This window comes from Polypterus senegalus, chromosome 9 (assembly GCF_016835505.1).
Source record: "Polypterus senegalus isolate Bchr_013 chromosome 9, ASM1683550v1, whole genome shotgun sequence".
Classification (NCBI taxonomy): Eukaryota; Metazoa; Chordata; class Cladistia; order Polypteriformes; family Polypteridae; genus Polypterus; species Polypterus senegalus.
This window is the reverse complement of record NC_053162.1, coordinates 58,072,908-58,090,488: the sequence shown is the minus strand read 5'-3', so window position 1 is coordinate 58,090,488 and position 17,581 is coordinate 58,072,908. Positions and strand designations below refer to the sequence as shown.

The 17,581-nt window shown below is 37.7% G+C and overlaps 1 protein-coding gene across 1 annotated transcript in view; it reads right to left on the bottom strand.

Moving 5' to 3' along the window:
* The window catches only part of itfg1 (integrin alpha FG-GAP repeat containing 1), a 435,759-nt gene that overhangs the window by 307,734 nt on the left and 110,444 nt on the right, over positions 1–17,581 (bottom strand). The window contains exon 8 of the mRNA XM_039763123.1: positions 11,614–11,695. Within this exon, the coding sequence (XP_039619057.1) occupies positions 11,614–11,695 (82 nt within the window). The remainder of the gene's footprint in view (positions 1–11,613; positions 11,696–17,581) is intronic.

Here is a 17,581-nt window from a genome sequence, read left to right as displayed (position 1 = left end):
TAAATAAATAAAAATTCTTATTCAAATGCAAATGTCCTTAGAAGAATAGTTTTGCTCCTGATCCTCTTCCATTTCACTCTTGAACCTGAGAACCCTGATTTGCTGTTGCAAAAGTGTTTTATCGTAGCAAGCAATAGCTAGTTCCCTTAAACACAATGGGAAATAACTGAGGTATTTCTAATTTTCCTTTTTCTTAATAATAAATTTGAAAATAATAATTTTAAACAGTGTTTTTAGTGTCAGGAAAGCATAATTAGCTACCTCAACTGATACATGTATTTTGGAGGGTGCTAGTTTGACACATAATTCCTAACAAAAAGGCTAAATGAAAAATTAAGTTTAAATGTGTTATACTTTTGACAAATCTGTAAATCGGGAAAAGAATCCTACTTAGTCTAATCCTGTACGTTACTCGTTTGGGTTGCTCTGTACCTTTGACTTGCATTCTAACTATAACTTACATTTCTTGTGATTTATTTTAAAAGTTTCCTGTGTATTTTTAGGTTGCTGTTAATGAATATGTATGTGAAAAATATTATGAGGAGGGAATACTTAAAGATCATTACAACATTTGGTACTTTCAGTAACTTCTTTTGTATAATGAGAATACATTTACCATGCCTCACATTATATAAAATATAGATGGGCACTGATTTCATCTGTTTTGCACCAGTCAAAATGCACACAGTGGAGCAGGGGGCTAAAAGCTGGCTCTGATACACTGTGCTTTCTTTTAAGCATGAATGCTTCCCAAGGTTGAGTGCAATTCAACTCTTTTAAGTATTGGCCTTTTCTGTAACCTTTTTGTTTTCCTAGCTTCTTACCTTCAAGTGTATTTACTTTTGTATTACTTAAGGCACAGTCTTTCTGACTGCTTCTTCTCTATGCATAACATTTTCAATGGTTACAAGCACCTTCAGTCACTCTTACGCACAAGTTTGCTTTTGTACATATTAAAATAATTCATCCATCCATCTTCCGCTTATCCGAGATCGGGTCGCAGAGGCAGCAGCTTGAGCAGAGATGCCCAGACTTCCCTCTCCCCGGCCACTTCTTCTAGCTCTTCAGGGGGAATCCCGAGGCGTTCCCAGCCACCTCATCTGACTCCTCTCAATGAGGAGGAGCAGCGGCTCTACTCTGAGCCCCTCCCGGATGACTGAGCTTCTCATCCTATCTTTAAGGGAAAACCCAGACACCCTGCGGAGGAAACTCATTTCAGCCGCTTGTATTTGCGATCTTGTTCTTTCAATAACTACCCATAGCTCATACTTATTGCCCTCTGACTTGGAGCCTGTTCACTGGGGTTTACCCCGGTGGACGAGAGGGTAGCCTAAGGGCCGATTTATACTTCACGCTCAGAACGCGTGCGCGCCTGCATCATGGCTGTCACACGTTCCCAGCGGTCATTTCACGCGTCATCTGAGCAGGTCCTCAGAAATTAACGTGACGCATGCGCGAGTTGCAGTACCAGCAAAAAGTCGGGGGGCGCAGTGTTCTAAAAGTCAGAACGTGACGTCAGAGTCTCTGTTTACTATCTACATGTGACAGCAAGCCACTATGGAGATCCTTCAGGGTTCGATGTGCGCGCTTTGCTGTTTCATGAATGGTTCAAAGTGGTGAAGCAAAATGCTGACATACAGATGCATTCGTGGTGCTTTTATATTCAAGCGTCGCATATTCCCGATCATAATGTCGTAATGACACGATACATTTTAAAAGTTTCACATACCATCTTTTGTGCCGTCTGTTTTTTTTTTTTTACTTTACCTGCTGTCAGGTCCAAGAAGCTCGTAGCAATTAAAAACTGGGATGACGTTTACATTGGTCTGCTTTAATAATAAAGTAAACTACGAGGTTAAAGTGGACATTTCGAGATTAAAGCTGAAATTTCCACTTTATTCACAAAATACATGTTTTCACCGTGTCTTTTATTTTTTTCTCAGTGGCTGAAATACAGCGCTATACATTATATTGCCGATGTGAAGTTGCAAAAAAAAAAAAACCAGACAGCACAAAAGATGGTATGTGAGACTTTTAAAATTTTTGGTGTCATTAGGATCGGGAATATGCGACGCTTGACGCTTGATTCGCGACATCGAATCATTCATCCCGTAGGATCTGCATAGAGGCTTTCTGTCACATGTAGATAGTTCCCGAACGTAATGACACGTTACATTTTAAAAGTCTCAAATATCATCTTTTGTGCTGTCATTTTTATTTTTTTATTTTTGCAACTTAACAATAGCAGCATAATGTATAGCGTTATATTTGAGCCACTGAGAAAAAAATAAAGGACACGGTGAAAACGTGTATTTTGTGATTAAAGTGGAAATTTCGGCTTTAATCTTCAAAATGTTCACTTTAACCTCGTAGTTTACTTTATCTTTAAAGCAGACCGTCGTAAACGTCATCCCAGTTTTTAATCGCTACGACCTTCTTGGACCTGACAGCAGCGGAAAGCAGCGATAGATCGCCACACAGAACAAATTAAATGTTCCAACTCTCTGCACATTTAGAATCCTTATATTTATACTACATATCACTTTCATGATGAAATGCATTAAAGTGTGTATGTTACATTTTACATATAATTTCGTTTAAATAATGAATACTGTTAATTACACACATGGGGGAATAATTACACACATGGTGGTGACACGGTGGCGGGGTGGTAGCACTGCTGTCTCGCAGGGAGTTATGTTGCTGATATTTCCTGCTTTTATTCCATACTGTGCTCCGGTTTCCTTCCAAAGATATGCAGATTTGGGGATTTGGTGCCGCTAAAATGACGCTAGTGTATGTGTGGGCTTGTATTCACCTTGCGATGAGCTGAGGCCTCGTCAAGGGACTGTTTCTCACTCGTGCCAAATGCTTGCTGGAATGGACACATGCCTGGATTGATGGATTTAATCAATAAACATCCTTTTCAGAGATATTGCGGTAAGGTGTCATCAGAATTTAATAGGTGTTCTAGGCAATTCACAACACAGAGAAGCCGAACATGTTCTCACCGTGATAATATCTCGCACTGCCACCTGGTGGATTCCTCCAGATTTACGCAAAGTACGCGCGCAAGTATGAACATTGCAATGCTTGCGTAGCAGGAGCGTCCACTGCAGCATGCGTCGCGTTGCGTGAAGTATAACTCTGGCCTAACTGTTGTTTGTTCGTATGCACCGAATAGCAGTTTGGAGTACCCACTCTTTTTAGAGTCCCTGGAGGGGGTGCTAGAGGGCATACCTTCTGGGGACTTCCGCGTAATGCTGGGAGACTTCAATGCTCAAGTGGGCAATGACAGTGAGACCTGGAAGGGCGTGAATGTAAGGAATGGCCCCCCTAATCTGAACCTGAGGCGGTGTTTTGTTATTGGACTTCTGTGCTCTCACGGATTGTCCATAACCAAAACCATGGTCAAGCATAGGGGTGTTCATATGTGCACTTGGCACCAGGACACCCTAGGCCTCAGTTCGATGATCGACTTTGTGGTTGTGTCGTCGGACCTGCGGCCACATGTCTTGGACACTCGGTTGAAGAGAGGGGCGGAGCTGCCAAGCGATCACCACCTGGGGGGAGGATGCCGGTCAGGCCTGGTAGGCCCAAACGTGTTGTGAGGGTCTGCTGGGAACGTTTAGCAGAGTCCCCTGTCAGAAGTAGCTTTAACTCCCACCTTCGGCAGAACTTCGACCACATCCCGAGGGAGGTGGGGGACATTGAGTCCGAATGGGCCATGTTTCCATGCCTCTATTGTTGAGGCGGCTGACCGGAGCTGTGGCCGTAAGGTGGTCGGTGCCTATCGTGGCAGCAATCCCCGAACCCGTTGGTGGACACCAGCAGTGAGGGATGCCTTCAAGCTGAAGAAGGAGTCCTACAGGACCCTTTTGTCCTGTGGGATTCTGGAGGCAGCTGATAGGTACTGGCAGGCCAAGCGGAATGCGGCTTAGGTGGTTGCTGAGGCAAAAACTTGGGCATGGGAGGAGTTTGGGGAGGCCATGGAGAACGACTTTCGGACGGCTTTGAGGAGATTCTGGTCCACCATGCAGTATCTCAGGAGGGGGAAGCAGTGCAGTGTCAACACTGTATATGGTGGGGATGGTGCGCTGCTGACCTCGACTCGGGACATTGTGGGTCAGTGGGGCGAGTACTTCGAAGACCTCCTCAATCCCACTAACATGCCTTCCAATGAGGAAACAGAGCCTGGGGAAACAGAGGTGGGCTCCCCCATTTCTGGGACTGAGGTCACCGATGTGGTCAAAAAACTCCTTGGTGGCAGGGCCCCAGGGGTGGATGAGATATGCCCGAGTTCCTCAAGGCTGTGGATGTTGTAGGACTGTTTTGGTTGACACACCTCTGCAACATCGCATGGACATCGGGGACAGTGCCTCTGGATTGGCAGACCGGGGTGGTGGTCCCCCCCTTTAAGAAAGGGGACCGGAGGGTGTGTTCCAACTACAGAGGGATCACACTCCTCAGCCTCCCTGGAAAAGTCTATTTGGGGGTTCTGGAGAGGAGGGTCCATCAGAAAGTCGAACCTCGGATTCAGGAGGAACAGCGTGGTTTTCGTCCTGGTCGCGGAACAGTGGACCAGCTCTACACCCTTAGCAGGCTCCAGGAGGGTGCATGGGAGTTTGCCCAACCAGTCTACATATTAAAATAAAGAGAAATAAAATCTACTAATGGGGAATAAAAGTTTTTTGACATAACCTCATAGTCATAACTAAGAACGAAACATCCATCCATCCATTTTCCAACCCGCTGAATCTGAATACAGGGTCACGGGGGTCTGCAAAACGAAACATTGCTAATAAAATTAATTTAATCATAGCTGAAACATTTACCCTCTGAATATCTGATGTTTACCAGCCAGTGCAGAGCAAAATTTTACAGGAAAACACAAAACCCAGTTTAACACTGTTAGTTGACAGGTGATTGGGTCAGTGTGGCTGTGGTCCTAACAAATGAAGTGGTGCGCATATGAGAAGTGATGTTCACTTTTACCTGAATGCTATGCTATGCAGTCCTATGAAACCTCGTGATCATCAGGAGGTCAGTGTTCAAATGCTTCCTTCATTTGTGGACTCAATGTTTATACAGATCAGCCAGTGTCTGCCTATCTGTCAACTATCAAACTTCTACCAGTATTTAGAAATGTTTTTAATGTGTTCTGCTTGTTTAATGAAAATGTCCTTACTTGAAGAAGGTATGAAAATTAAGAAGCAAATCACCACAAAAACAACACACTAAATTCTCTTAGCCAGTGTATTGCATTTCATTTGGGAACAAATATTTTATCATCCCCAAATATATTTGAATATCTGTAATATATTTTAGCTTAAATTATTAATTTAGTTGTCAGCCCTTCTACACACCTTCTTTCATTCGATAAAAAAGAAGAAAATGAACTGGGTCAAGTAAAAGGAGATAAAAATTGAGCAGAATAATTTTAACTTTAAGAACATGACACTGTTTAAAAAAATACCCTTGACAGAATCAGACTGAAAATAGCATGGGTGAAAAACACTAAATTACTACAGAATAAATAAGGCACAGTACCTGCAAAAAGTGTGCATGGCCTCATAAACATCAGCTAAAAAACAAACACTTTTCTGTACGCACATACTGTACACATTAATCCTTTGAGCAAAATGTAAACTTTATCAAATCATAGATATGCTGCTCTTGGATATAACTGCTAAGGTAAGTGATCTTGGACTATGAAATCACATATATTTACCACACACACACTACTACATATAAATATATACTGTACATACTAGGGGGCTTTGCCCCCTGCTCGCATCGCTCACCAACAAATACATTTTTTTTACCTCCACTTTGCTCAATCAGTTGCTGGCTTGCTTCTGCTGCCATGCTGCATGATCTGCACTTCGTTCGCCTACCCCTTTCACCTGCCAGCACTACGCGCCGTTGTGAAGAGGTGGACTAAACACACTCCAAGGAGACGCAGTCGCTCCTCTAAAACCCCTCTTAAACGTTGATACAATGGGACACAAATAACAGCTTTCTTTAACCTCCTTTTTGCTCAATCAGCTGCTGGCCTGCTGCCGTACCGCGTGATCTGCATTCTGTGTTGTGCTTTGAACGTTTAAAAGCCTATACAGCAGCTGTCCTTTTGTCTCACTGCCTTGTCTCTCTTCTTCCCGAGACATCCTCAAACACTATGCGATCTCTTTTCGCTGATCTGTTATTTCAGTGAATACATTGCGAAAACAATAAACACTAATTTCTCCTCTTCTTCTTACTCTACCATTCCTCACCAAGCTTCGTCCTCCTCCCACCTGACTCTGGCCACTGAGTGGTGGTCGCTGGCTCCCTTTATAGTTCACCCAGAAGTGCTCCAGGTGCTTGATCTCTGATTTCCAGCTGCACTTCCGGGTGTGACGAATGGGTTGCCCACACGGGTTCAGAAGTCCCAAATACAGTCCCCCCTGGCGGTACCTGCGGGACCCAACAGGACTGCACCCAACTCCAATTTCCAGGATGCCCTGCGGGAACCCGAGATACTGTTCCATCCCAGGGAGGCAGCCAACTATCGTTCAGGGGGAGGTATTGCAATGTCCATGGCTGCTCCCCTTGAATATAGTGTGCAGGGGCATCCCAGCTGGGTAAGGACGCCATGCCCCTGTCACAATACATGCATACATACACACATACATTATCCAACAAGCTATATCCTAACACAGGGTCATGGGGGTCTGCTGGAGCCAATCCCAGCCAACACAGGGCACAAGGCAGGACCAAACCCCGGGCAGGGTGCCAGCCCACTGCAGTATACATACATTTCTGTCATTTCAAATGCCACCCAGCCTAGCAATAAACTATTTAATTCTATGAAGCAGCAAACAATATCAAAGGATTTGATGCCATAGAGACAGTTAATTAGTACTTTTATGCATGAGCCATAAAACTGTTACCATATCATGAGACTGTTATCTCCTTCACTATACAAAAAGATCATTATGTTAATACCTACATTATCAATCAGTTTGCATCACCACTTTCAAGTGTGTGCGTCAGTCCATAACTCAGTAACACAATCTGCCTGGTTATTACTTGTTGCGTTTCATACATGTTGAAGATTTGTATTTTGTGTTAGTGACACTTTAGTTTAGGAATTGCAAAAAATACCTCTATTACTCATTTACTCTTATATAACAAGACCTTAACAAAGGTTTCTTTTGATATTCATAACATTGGATATTCATCTTTGCAATGTGACCTACTAACAAAACTTCACTTTGGAATGGTCAGAGGTGGCTTAAGTGAGACATATATATCTTGATATTAGATTATTCATTATATGGCCTGTGAATTCTTCATATTTATAACTAATTTTACCAGTGTATCAAATGTCACACTGCACAGAGGTAAATAGCTACGTTAGTGACACTTTGTAAATGTTATGAAAACCAAAAGAAACCTTAGTTAAAGAGTTGTTACATAATAGTAAATGAGTAATAGATGCATTTTTGCAATACCTAATGTGTTATCAATATTTTTTTATTTTATACGGTTACACATTCATTGCTGCATGTTGTGCACCAGTAGAAACACTAAATTATACTTTTCATCTTAATGCAATGTTAAATGAAAATAAACTGAATCTAATTTGTTAATAATAGCCAAAGCAATGTCTTCAAAATAAAAAATAACTGTTTAATCAGTTTTGCTTATTTGCTCTCTAAGCAATCAATCTGGCATTACATTTGTGTTATATCCATTATCTAATACAGCCCTTGAGATAATGAAGGTTTAGATAGGATTTGCTAGAGACAAAAATCAGATTTTTGGTAACTGCAATTAAATTAAACTATCTGGAATATGGCATCCACAAACACCTAATCCAAGTAAAAGTAAAAAAAAAAAAAAAGCTTTTCATCGTATTAATTCTGAGTACTCTTTATATTAAATAATGAAAAATACAATATTTCAGAATGTAACAGGCACAAACAAAGAACACCTTGTCAAGTATTTAAAGGTAATTTAAACTTGGAAAGGAAACACATTACCATACAGATTACTAGACAAAGGAATACAAGAGCAAGGCAAAAAGCAATTACATTCCATCTCTTATCTCTAACTGATGCTTGGAACTCTTCATTTATTAAATTAAAAAAAATTATACCCAGAGTGACTTTTATCAAAATCATTTTTGCAACTTAGGGCACACTTCGTTATGATGTTACTCTTGGGAAAGAACTTGCTTAAATAAATATCATTACTTTGGGAATGATACTCTCAACCATAGTAACCAGAAAACTGGATAATAATAACAACAAAGTCTTGTTTACTTTGATAAAGATCCACTGTGAGCATAAAAGTCTAAATTCAGTGGAGAAAAAGAGTCTTAGTTTTCCGTCTTCTTTCATAGCTTCATAGCTGAAAATGTACCATTAACCTTTAATCACATTTGTAAAACAGTTAACAGTCCTCAAGAATTAATGAATGCAAAAGAAAATCTGGTGAAACCATCCAAGAGTGACAGAAAACCAGTAAGAAAAATGAATTGAAAAATGTGACTAGGTTAAGTAACTAAATAATACAATTATTACCATGATGAAGAGGGGAAACAGATGCAAACTCAATTTTCATTTAAAGTGGACATAAGACATCCACAGACTTTTCGTAAGGAAAATGCTCAAAAAACAAAAACATCTTAAAGAGACGTGAGATTACCTGCAAGAACTCACAGTTAAATATTGCACATTTCTGTATTTTAAGAATAAATATTGGTTTATGTATTGAGGACAACCTTCTTGGAAAAAAATATTGAGAGAAGAATACTTTTTTTATGGACCTAAAGGATGGCTTTCAAATTGCCTGACACAAATTTGTGGTGCTGTGTAGATTATACTCTTAATGTAATTCATTATACATTTTTAGAATCCAAAATAATAAATAATAATAATAAATATTCACAAAGCAGCCTGTACTCTCACCCCAAACAGAACAGGCACTTCAAGAAAATGGACGACTGACCTATTTCCTGAGTGTCAGACTTGCAATGGCTCATTGTAACACCAGAGGCAGGAGTGTGCACTGAGTGGTCCTTTGGCACCACTTCTCAGCAGAGTGACACGTTGCTCTGCAAAACACAGGTGACCACATCCACCAAAAATCAATTATAGATCAGTGTGTGCTACTGAAGAAGCAGACAAGGTGAAAAAAATCTTTTTTATTTGAACAAAATCATAATCTAAAAAGTCAATTTGAAAAAAAAAAGACGGCATCATATTTCAATGGATAAATCCAAAAAGAGCAAGTACACAAGGTACAATCTAAAAACAGATAAAAGTCAAAACAGAATCTCAAGAAGCAACATGAATAAGGCCAACTAAATAACTACAACAACAAAGCAAAGGTCAGAAAGATACTAGATAGAGAACTTAGGATAGAACAACACAAAAAATGCATGTGCTGTAGTCACTTTGCTTAACTGTCAGGGTTGCTGAAAATCAGCACACTTTTGCTGTGCCACATAATATTACACATCATATCAAATTAGTCGTACCAAACATCTTCACTTTAGAGCCACCATGACTGACTCTTTTATGTATAATTTGCAGCTGAATTTTCACCTTCAGACCCTTGATTATTATTGTATACCTGCCAAACATACTCACCCAATGTTACTTACAAGATCAAGGATAAAATACAAATGTGTATATATGTTGATTTTTACTTTTGGAGCACAGACAGATTAAGTGATTTGTTCAGGATCACACAATGATTGGAAATTAACAATGAGCCTTCAGGCTTATGGTTTACAGGTTAGTGTCCTAGTCACTATGTCACACTTTCTATGTTATAAAAAGATTTAAAACATATTGAGGTCAATGTAACACAGTATAAAGAAAAGCTCCTGTAATTAAATGCTTCATTTTCATTATTTTAGCTATAATTCTTCATGCTATTTTTTATTGCCATATTCCTTTGGTCTGGAAGAACAATTTGGGGTCATAATTTGTCACTTCCACAGTCCAACTATTTTCACTTATAAATAGGGCACATTACTTTTTCCATAATTGAGTAATACATTCGTTGTATGGTGATGTCAGTTCATTTTCCTTTGCATTGTTGGATGGCAATATTATACTTGAATATTGCTCTTTTATATCAGCAATACATCAACAAAATATTTTATGAGAAGTACTTATTTTGTTTCATAGGATGGGAGAATTTTAGGTTATGAAAACCATTAACTGTTAATAAAACAAAAATGGAACTGACTGTTGTATAAAGTACAGAACAGAAAAGCAAGGTTACACGGCATAAAGCATGACTCATAGTCATTTCTATTCAACCTGCTTCAAAACGTAATGTACAGTGGATTGAGAAAGCGTTCAGACCCCTTTACTTTCTGTATCTTAGATTTCATTTAAATAAATACATCTGCCATTTTTGCCCATCAAACTACTCTCAATAACCCATAATGACAAAGTAAAAATGTTTTCAGAAAGACTTGCAAATGTATTAAAAATCAAAAACTGAAATCTCTCATTTCTATAAATACTCAGACCCTTTGCTGTGATATTCCAAATTATGGTCAGATGCATCCTGTTTGCTGTAATTATCTTCATCATTAAAACTGTTCTTGGGATGGATTTTCAAGAACAGAAGAAAAAATTGCATACTTGACAATATCCAGACTGATATAAGTTATGAGATTGCACAATTTTAGTATTCCAACACAATGTGTTTGTGTTTAATACAATATATGGATTTTAAATAGCAAAACTTTGTATGCTTCTGGGCTTGTAGCAAATGAGAAGTTTGTTCATGTTGTTATGTTTGGTTTCCATTTTTAAAATGCTTTTCTGTACTTATTAAAATACTAAAATTTGATTTTATTCTATTGTTGTACCATTGACAGACATGTTATCTTAATACTGTACTGGATAATGTCTTTCATAATGTGTTTCCTACTTAAGATGGCCTTTCATTAATAAACACATCCATGTAGTGGATCAAAGATCATTCTCTAAAAACATTCTCTTCTCTTTCCTTCATGTGTTAGAGCCAAAAAAAAAAACACTAAAGAGAAGACCTTAGTGTTAGGAAATTTGCTTTGATCTTTTGGCTTTGATTTTTGGATCTTGATTAATTTGCTCTTGACTTCCGAATTTAGAGCCTGTTTTTTCACCAATCTTTTTTATCTTTCCATGTCTTGGTCATACTTTTTAATTGCTCTGCCGTTGAAAAAAAAAGTAAAAAATAAACACACAAAATCACTTTATGGTAATTCATCATAGAGACTGCAGGAAAGATGGAATATACAGTATACTGGGAGGGTGTTTAGAGGAACTACACAGATTTCAAACTGCTTGTATAATCCAATGCCTGATTCATGATGTATTAATGAGCGTACTCTAGAAATGTGATAATAAATGTGAACTTGAAAACAATATAGCTTGTTTACTCAATCACAAAAGTAGACAGATACTATAGTAAAGAAAGTCCTACAATGTATTTTATTCAGGGCAATTTACTTTTTAATGGTGAATTTTCAATTAAATTTCTAAAAATTGAACTTTAACATCTTTAGATGTTACCAATCCACATTTTATGATAACTTTTTGCAAAAGTAGCACTTACCAAAATCTGCAAATGCAGACTGCCCAGTGTTCTTTACAGAAGCAGGACTCTTTATCTTGATGTATTGTGAGAAGTTGCCATTCTGGTTTTAAAAACAAAAACATTTTTACATTTTAGTGATATATTACCTGCTTATTAAAATGAAATTAAAACCTTAATGACAAGTGCTCTTTACATAACAATCAATAATTTTGTACAATAAAAAGACAAGCTGTACCTCAAGATAATCTTGCATATATAGTATGCATTTTAATAAAAAACATTATAAGTATTTGCATATAAAATAGATTGAATTAGGTGGTTTATTTTTAGTAGCTGTTGCTAGCATACATATCTTATACTCTGTAAGTATAACTTAGTCAACTTTGATATGCACAAACACTACCCTTGTGTCCATGCCTGGCATGTTGTGACTTATGTTACTGCTCAATTTAATGACTTTCAGAGTCATGTAACTTCTAGACAGAATATTATGTGTATTTTTTTCAGGAACAGCAAATTAAGAAGAAATGATGTGAACATCAGTAGAACTCCAATGTTATCTTGGTCAAACTAAGGAAGACATTCATTTCATAAAGGTGCAAACTCATACTGTATTTTGTACATGTTAGAAAGAGGTTTGTAAGCCTCATCTGCTGACACCAAAAGTGTCCATGTACTGATAGCATTCATGGTTCAATCTGTTTCTCCATAATGCTTCTTGTTATCAGACATTGTAGTTTTTTCACACTATACAGTATTACATCATTTCTGATTCAAGTCGAGTATGATCTAAGCAATCGTTAGCCTGCAAGCATTTGGGAAATGCTATCTTGATGAATTGTTAGCACTAATGACTCAATGGCTCAGTCATTTTTTGTGTGAGGTTTGCATATTTTGCATATACCAACAAATGTTTTATTTGTGAAAATTACAAAAACAAGCAGGAAGTTAATTTGTGACTCTAAACTGGCCACATAAAACCACATGGGTGTATCTTCTCACTTCTTAGTACTGATTCATGTTCTCTGAGCAGCACTGGACTCCCTTCCCCTAATCAATATGACCAGGTTCAGGTTTATTAATTTATGTAACTTATTAGTCTATTAATGTTTATGTAAAGACGTTGAGCAACCACCACATTACATTCCTCCAAGGATGGTGCCTTAATAACCTGAGGACTATGTTGTCTGGAGATGTGTGCTGTTGATAGGATTAACTATGACAAACTGGTCTAAGAGGAGGTGCCAGACAAACAGCAATCCATTGATGACTCTCATGGCAGTCTCAAATCAAGGAGAACCTCACTCTATGATGTTGTTCTCTTGGTTTCATCAGAATGTAATTTCCATTGCATACTGAGACCGTTCACATCTGAGTGTGATTGGGCTGGGATAGGAATCACCATTTCCAAATTTAAAGTCATAGTCCAAGAGAGACTGTATCTCTAAGCTTTCTTGTAAGTGTCTGGAAATTCCTAGGTGGTATTGGAACACATTGCTAAACATAGTGTGGCCTATTTAGCCCCAAAACAGCATGTTGCAGTCGTGATCTTCATCAGGATGAGTAGAGGTAAATGATGATAATTAATGACAAAATAGTTCAAAACTGATGTGTTGGTTGACACTTAAAAATGTTGTCATGCATGTGCTTCAGAGGGCCATATTCCAGACTCATCAGAAATGAGCATTGCCACCCTGGGACACAAGGCTTGCTGACTGTCTCTTTTTCCACCCACAGCTCCGAGAAGATGCCCAAAGAGACTCCTTCCAGTCTAAGGACTATAGCAGCATATTCCCATTAGGGACATATAATTTGGGTATAGGCATCCTGCAGCCTGACTTGTCTTCAGAGCGTTATTATTGTAGCCAGTGGCAGATGCCACCTTTTGTTTTATTGTGCCTCACAGTGTGCCTGTAATTTTGCTTGAACTTATTATTTCAGTAAACAGGATGTGCTGGCTTGTGCCCCAATATTTCATCGGGACTACTGTATTCCTCTTTGTGGGTGACAATGTCTTCTTTTAATTCTTGTATAATTAAGCATTTACTTACACAGCAGTTATCAGACAATATTAAAAAAAGCTATTAATCAAATAGGATTGTTCATAAATGACTTCATCCTGTCCTTGGAATTATTTTGATATATATTCTTAAATAGTTTACTCCTTAGAATTTAAATTTTTACAAATAGTTCTGAATGCATAAGAACAGCTCTAACTGTACTGTATTTAACTTAATTTTTTAGCTATTATCCAATATGTTACAATAGTGCAGCCAAGATAATTTAAATCAATATTGCAGTATTTGATTAGAAGTCTAAAACTCTGTTGTTATAGTACTGCAGTTTCTCAGAGTGGTACTGCAACACATGTCTTCTGCTCCAACCAGTTTCTAATTTAGAGGCTAATTCCAATCATTAATTAATTACTTTAATTAGGTGCCTCATTTTCCCTTTCATTTTTCCTTTCAAAGTCATATGCAGGCTGCAGTGTGTGATTAACTTCTAAGGAATTTAAAACACTACCCAACATCTTACAAAGAAAAGGGGCAAGCCACATTTACTGTAGCTTTTATTGCGCTGGACTCACTTTGTGCTCTTTATTCATTTTTTATTTTTTTAAGGAATTCACATTCTTGCAAAATATTTTCTCTCTCAGGTGATTCAAAGTGTTTAAAAATGAAAATAAATAGAAAAGTAATAGAGTAGATGACAATATTCTTTAACGAGAGATTTCATCTCACTTTCATTCATTCCATTCTTAACAAAGAAGTTGATGACAGTAATAGTTAATAATGTAAAAAGAACATTGTATAGTACACAGTAAGAAAACAAAATTGTAACAATTTTCTTGCAAACATATGCTTGTAAAGTTAATTGGGAATTGGTTCAAGTGACTGATTCCTGCCTTGCATCTAGCGCTGCTGGTTCTGACTCCAAGTACTGCAACCATGACATTACTCAAGTTCAATAATGGCTGGAGGAACAAAAATACTTAGAAATGTATTACTTTGTATGTGGCAAGCAAATCATTGGCAAATTCTTTAGAAAATAAAGAATTACCTGACATGCAAAAAAATTAAATAATAAAATCACTATAAGATCATTTAAGCTAAGTACCTAAATAATAACAGTAAATGGGCTGTACAAAAACTGCAGCTGTGGCCCTTCAGGCATAGGTTTGGCAAAAATTGCTAAAGTGCATTAACTATAGATAATTAAGATTACTTTATTTGTGGCATGATGTTATGTTAATATCATTATTATATCAAATAATAAGGCAGTAAATTTCACACTCTGCAATGTATATACTACATTCTTAAAAAATAATGTGTATGACGGTAATGAGGAAACTAGTAAAATGTAACAAATAATGGTACACATCTATCTACACACATTATTTATTATATGATACATTGTTTTCCCCAGAAATATTAAGCTATCCACCTTCAGAGACAATGCAATTTTCTTTGTACAAAGAATAAATCCAGTTGTTCACTTAAAGTTTTCAGGATCTACTTGCTAGATAGGTGTACTGTATGTCTCATATAACTTGACTTGTGAGTGCCACATTTTCTAACAGCCACATGAAATTAAAAAGATAAGAAAAAAACCTATTATATCCAGACTCTGCTCCTTTTACAGAATACCAGAGCTAACATAATGAACAAAACTATTACAGTTTATACTACAATGTATTCACATTTCAAATGCTGAAATATTAAAATCCTTAAATCCATTTTCACATTTGCAGTATCTCATTCATGTAGCTAGAGTTGCTAATATTAATCTTGGTAGCAATGGACCAGAGGTCATCTTAAACATAATTTCAGTTCAAGGCCAAGTATGAACTCAAGCACATATAGTTCCATTTGCACAAATATGACAGGGAAATTTAATGTTACCAGATAATCATAGATCACAAAGGGAGAACCTTGAAACATCCCTGGCTGTATTCAAATGAACGTCTCATGATCTGTGGGATAGCAAATATAAGTGCATTGTGGCTTGTTAAAATGATACTTTAACGTGAAACAAAATCACAATATTAAACATGAAATGGCAAGATTCCTTTGTGAATTTTCTAACCATATAAATCTCAGCAGAAGATTTAAAACTGAAAATATGGTATATATGTAAACTTCTTTTTTTTTTAATACTTTGCTGCTTTAAAGCTCTAGTTATTAGTGTCTGTTTCTCCCTGGGCACTGCTGCTACCTGTGTTGGCACCATGGCATAAGTTATACAGAAGATTAACTACAAACATTAACTTGGAACAGACAAAGAAAATGGGGGTTTGGGTGTAAACATATCATGAAATCGTTTAGAACAGGTGTCCCCAACTCTGGTGCTGGAGGACCGTAGTGGCTGCAGGCTTTCATTCTAACCCTTTCCTTAATTGGTGACCAGTTTTTGGTGCTAATTAACTCCTTTTCATTTCATTTTAATTGATTTGTTTTTAAGGAATGTTCCCCTAAATTTCTTCATTGTTCCTCTGAGCTACTTCATTTCTTTCCTTAAATGGTACCCAAATAGAAATTAAATGTGAAGTTAGTGAGCCAACAGAAGACCAACTAAGTCAGGGCCTCAAACTCCAACCAATTTCACTCTAACCAGCTGCTTAATCTTGATGTTAATTAAACCCGTTCTTTAATTTCATGGCTTGCTGCTGCTCTCACTGTGCAATAGCATACATTTCCAAAACTGTTGATTTTCTCTTTTCTAAGAGCACTGTTAAAATGTTTTGGGGACCTGAGAAGATCAACATTCTTGAGACTTTCATCTTTATTTTCAGGTGTTGATGATAGACACTGTCTGCTGGTCATATTTGGCTAATTTTGTATCTCATTATTGTTTGGCTGCTAATTAAGGAAAAAGAAACAATTAAGGGGTCTGAGTCTTCAAGAGCAAGACAATTGCAATTAATTCAAAAGAAGTCAATTAGCAGCAAAAATAGGCCACTCATTACGAAAAGGGTTTTGAATGAAAACCTGCTGCCACTGCAATCCTCCAGGACCAGAGTTGGGCACCCCTGGTTAAGAATAAGCATATGTAAGGAATAAGTATTAATTTATTAAGAAATCATCTTAAAAAACAAATAGACATGTACAGTAGTCAACAATGTTTGCTTTAAAGGTGACATGGTAGTGAAATGGTATCACGGCATTCTCAAAGTCCTATGGGACTGAGTTTAAAGTCTTGCCCAGTTACTCATTTTATTAAGTCTTCACAACCTATCTGAGTATATATATATATATATATATATATATATATATATATATATACATATATACACACACTAGCCATGTGCGCCCAACTACGTTGTATGTGTTAAAGTTGTCTGTGAAGGGCTCCCTGTTTAAACGCGGCTGCCAGTCGTGAACTGGGCCCTTCGTGGCACCGTATTATGATTTTTTTATAAGGGAAACAAAATTACAAAAGAAAACCCTTGGACATTGATTCGATAGGAACGGCCTACTCGGAATCACTGTCCGAATCGTAATTATGTGGTGGTGTAGGAGCATTTCTGCTTCTGTCTGTTCATAGTCCATCTTGTTTTCACAACGCTCGCAGGTTGCTTTGTGGCAATCCAAAGAGTAAGGCAATATACTGCGGAGCAATGGTTATAAAAGGGGGACACATAGGTATCCAGGCTCTTTAAAGCATAAATAGGGATCACTTCACTGACATGTGAGCAAGCCACGGTACAACTGTGAGATGCACAGCACTCGCCGGCTATAACATAACAATAATAATTTCCGGATCGTGCTGTTACGTTGTCATTCATTTTACCCACTGTCTTTCTTTCATCCATATGTTACGTAGGCACGTACCTTTTATCTTCGGCAATGTCATTCTCTAACCAGGCCTCAGGAGCTAACCAGCGTAACACTGTCCACCACCCCCTTTCATTATTCCAGCACATTGTTGACATCCGTGAGTAACAAAATGAAAGAGGCTGCCTCCCTCCTTTCGATGGCTGGAGTTG